Here is a 3,322-nt window from a genome sequence, read left to right on the forward strand (position 1 = left end):
GGAAAATGATATGTGATCTTTGTAACCATAGGCCTTGGACTTCTTTGTCCTGTGATTGAACTGTTACCAGTGACTTAAGCAAATGCTATTGCTCTCTTTCAGGGCAAACTGTATTTTGTTTAGTGGATCACTTTATAAGAAGTTACACTTTCCAATATTTACTCTAAAGAGGTATTATAAGAAAATGCTTCTCAATTTCCTGGACTAAAACTCACTCAATTTAGCAAAATGCAAAGCAAAATGCAAATCACCTGCATCTTGACGTTTTCTATGGAAATCTGTTGAGGACATTACAAGGAAAAGACAAAAAGAAAGTAAATTAGAAGATAGGGGAAAAATGGGAAGGATTCAGGCTTATAAGACAAGGAAAAGTGCCATATCAATTACTTGTTTATTGTTACCATAATCTGCATCTCAACCCTGTCGCCAATCTTATCATAATCAGCAAAACTTATTGGTTTGACTGTTATTCTCCGGCTGGGGTTTATGTATCAAACCTGCTTCTCCTCCTTCGACCCTCCACAGGTGACACAGGTGCCAGAAGCCATAGAATAAATGTGCCACATTATTTTGGAGCACCAGCTTTTCCATAAAACGTGTGTGTGTTTTTAAAGTTAAATATGGGGGCGTCTGGGTGGCTCAGTGGGTTAAGCTTCTGTCTAGGTTCAGGTTATGAACTCAGGGTCCTGGTATTAAGTCCCAGCCCAGGCTGGGTGCTTAGCGGGAAGCCTGCTTGTCCCTCTCCCTCTGCCCCTCCTCATCGCTTGTGCCTGTGCTCTCTCTCTCAAAATAAATAAAATCTTAGAAAAAGTTAAATATGTAAATTACAAATAATTTGCATAAATTTATTTTTACATTAAAATAAAGATGGTATATTATGGATTAGGATAAAATATTCATACATATTCTAAAAACTTTTTAAAAGACTTTTAAAAAATGATTTATTTATTTGAGAGGGAGAGCAGAGTGAGCAAGAGAGAACATAAGTGGGGGTGGGGAGGGGGAGGAGGAGGAGCAGACTCCCCGCAGAGCGGGAAGCCAGAGGCAGATTCCGACTGGATCCCAGGACCTTACAGACGCTTAACCAATTGAACCACGCAGGCGTCCTATTTAAAAGACTTCAAATACTGTTAAGAATATCTTTTACGTAACCTGTCAGAACCTTTGCGTGCCTTGGGGACTGCCTTTGCTCCTCTGTTCCATTGTTACAGGGTCAGGACCGTTGCTATAGTATTTAGCGGGGAGAAGGGACTCCGGGTATTGTGTTTTAGCAATGAATATGGCACTACTTAGGATTGGGATGTTGTCCAACCCAGTCTTTCAGGAAACGAAGCAACCTTATTCTTAATTACAGTTGGAAGGCGCTGTAAAAATCAATCCGTCAGGGCTGGCCACCCCGTGACTCGGCCTGGAGTGACGTGGCCTCTGTCACCGGCGCCGTCATTGTGTCGCTGAGAGCGTTCTGGCCCAGAAGGGGGCTCCGGAGGGGACGTGCGCAGCTTGATGTCTGGGCAGCTGAGAGTCGCAGCCACCACCCTGGTCCACACTCCATGAAGAAGATGCTCACCGCCGCGGTCTCCCGAGTGTGGTCTGGGGTCGCCCAGAAGCCCACTAGCAGAGTGCTCGTGGCATCCTGTAACTTTTCAAAAGATGCTACATTTGAAATTAAGAAATGTGACCTTTATCGATTAGAAGAGGGTCCCCCTGACACAACAGTGCTCACCCGGGAGGATGGGCTTAAATACTACAGGATGATGCAGACTATTCGCAGAATGGAATTGAAGGCAGATCAGCTGTATAAACAAAAGTTTATTCGTGGGTTCTGTCACTTGTGCGATGGTCAGGAAGCTTGTTGCGTGGGCCTGGAGGCTGGGATAAATCCCACGGATCATGTCATCACATCCTACAGGGCTCATGGCTTGTGCTATACTCGTGGACTTTCTGTCAGATCAATTCTCGCAGAACTGACAGGACGGAGGGGAGGCTGTGCTAAAGGAAAAGGAGGATCTATGCATATGTATGCAAAGAACTTCTATGGGGGCAACGGCATCGTTGGCGCCCAGGGACCCCTAGGAGCTGGTATTGCCCTGGCCTGTAAATATAAGGGCAAAAATGAGGTCTGTTTGACTCTCTACGGGGATGGTGCTGCGAATCAGGGCCAGATAGCGGAAGCTTACAATATGGCCGCTTTGTGGAAATTACCTTGTGTTTTCATCTGTGAGAATAACCTGTATGGAATGGGCACCTCTGCCGAGAGAGCAGCAGCCAGCACTGAATACTACAAGAGAGGAAATTTTATCCCTGGACTAAGGGTGGATGGAATGGATGTTCTATGTGTTCGGGAGGCAACTAGGTTTGCAGCTGACTACTGCAGATCTGAAAAGGGGCCCATAGTGATGGAGCTGCTGACATACCGTTATCATGGACACAGCATGAGTGACCCTGGAGTGAGTTATCGTACACGACAAGAAATTCAGAATGTAAGAAGTAAGAGTGATCCTATTATGCTTCTCAAGAATAGAATGGTAGACAGTAAGCTTGCCACTATTGAAGAATTCAAGGAAATTGATGTGGAAGTGAGGAAAGAAATTGACGATGCAGTCCACTTTGCTACAACTGATCCTGAACCAGTTTTGGAGGAATTAGGTCATCACATCTACTGCGATAATCCACCTTTTGAAGTTCGTGGTACAAGTCAGTGGATCAAGTTTAAGTCTCTCCCTTAAAGGGAGACTTTATAAATTTATTTTTAGTCCTTCAAAGGAATGTTCATGGTCCACTCTAGTAAACTGCATGCCCAATTTTGTTAAGCAGGAATAAAACCCATTAAATAAGAGTCCTGTAAACTTTTATTAAAATAGAGATCATTAAAAGGTTATTAAAAGAGATAAAAAGAGAACATTGACAAATGTACATTCAATTACAAGGGATATTTCACTTGTACATTATTGAGTTAAAAGAACTAAACAGTTAATCATTTACTGTTACTAAAAGGTAAACTGAGGCACATTAAAATTTTCAAGAGTTTGAGCATGCATGGATTGGAATCAGGCAATGCCAAACCAAAGATGATTAGTAGTGCTCTGGCAACAGGAGCTAGGGAAGGCATTTTTATAGGGAAGCAAAGCCAGGAAATTATTTTGTTGGCTATAACTTAAGCTGTTGTTGAGAAAACCTAACTACCTGTTTGTGATTGCTTATTCTTATGTTTCATTTTCTCAATTTGAGTGCATTGACTCTGGCTTAGGTTTTGGTTTGTTTACGCAAGATAACCTATGTGAGGCAGAGAGAGTTTCAAGCCACAACCAGCTATCAGGCCCCC

General features: G+C 43.1%; 1 protein-coding gene across 1 annotated transcript; it reads left to right on the top strand.

Annotated features, from left to right (window-relative positions):
- Positions 1–1,475: 1,475 nt before the first annotated feature.
- PDHA2 (pyruvate dehydrogenase E1 subunit alpha 2) lies at positions 1,476–2,831 on the top strand. The gene has a single exon (XM_047719923.1). It carries the CDS (start codon positions 1,551–1,553, stop codon positions 2,724–2,726), a length of 1,176 nt encoding a protein of 391 aa, XP_047575879.1. The 5' UTR covers positions 1,476–1,550; the 3' UTR covers positions 2,727–2,831.
- The last annotated feature ends 491 nt before the right edge of the window (positions 2,832–3,322 follow it).

This window comes from Lutra lutra, chromosome 2 (genome assembly GCF_902655055.1).
Source record: "Lutra lutra chromosome 2, mLutLut1.2, whole genome shotgun sequence".
NCBI classification, from domain to species: Eukaryota; Metazoa; Chordata; class Mammalia; order Carnivora; family Mustelidae; genus Lutra; species Lutra lutra.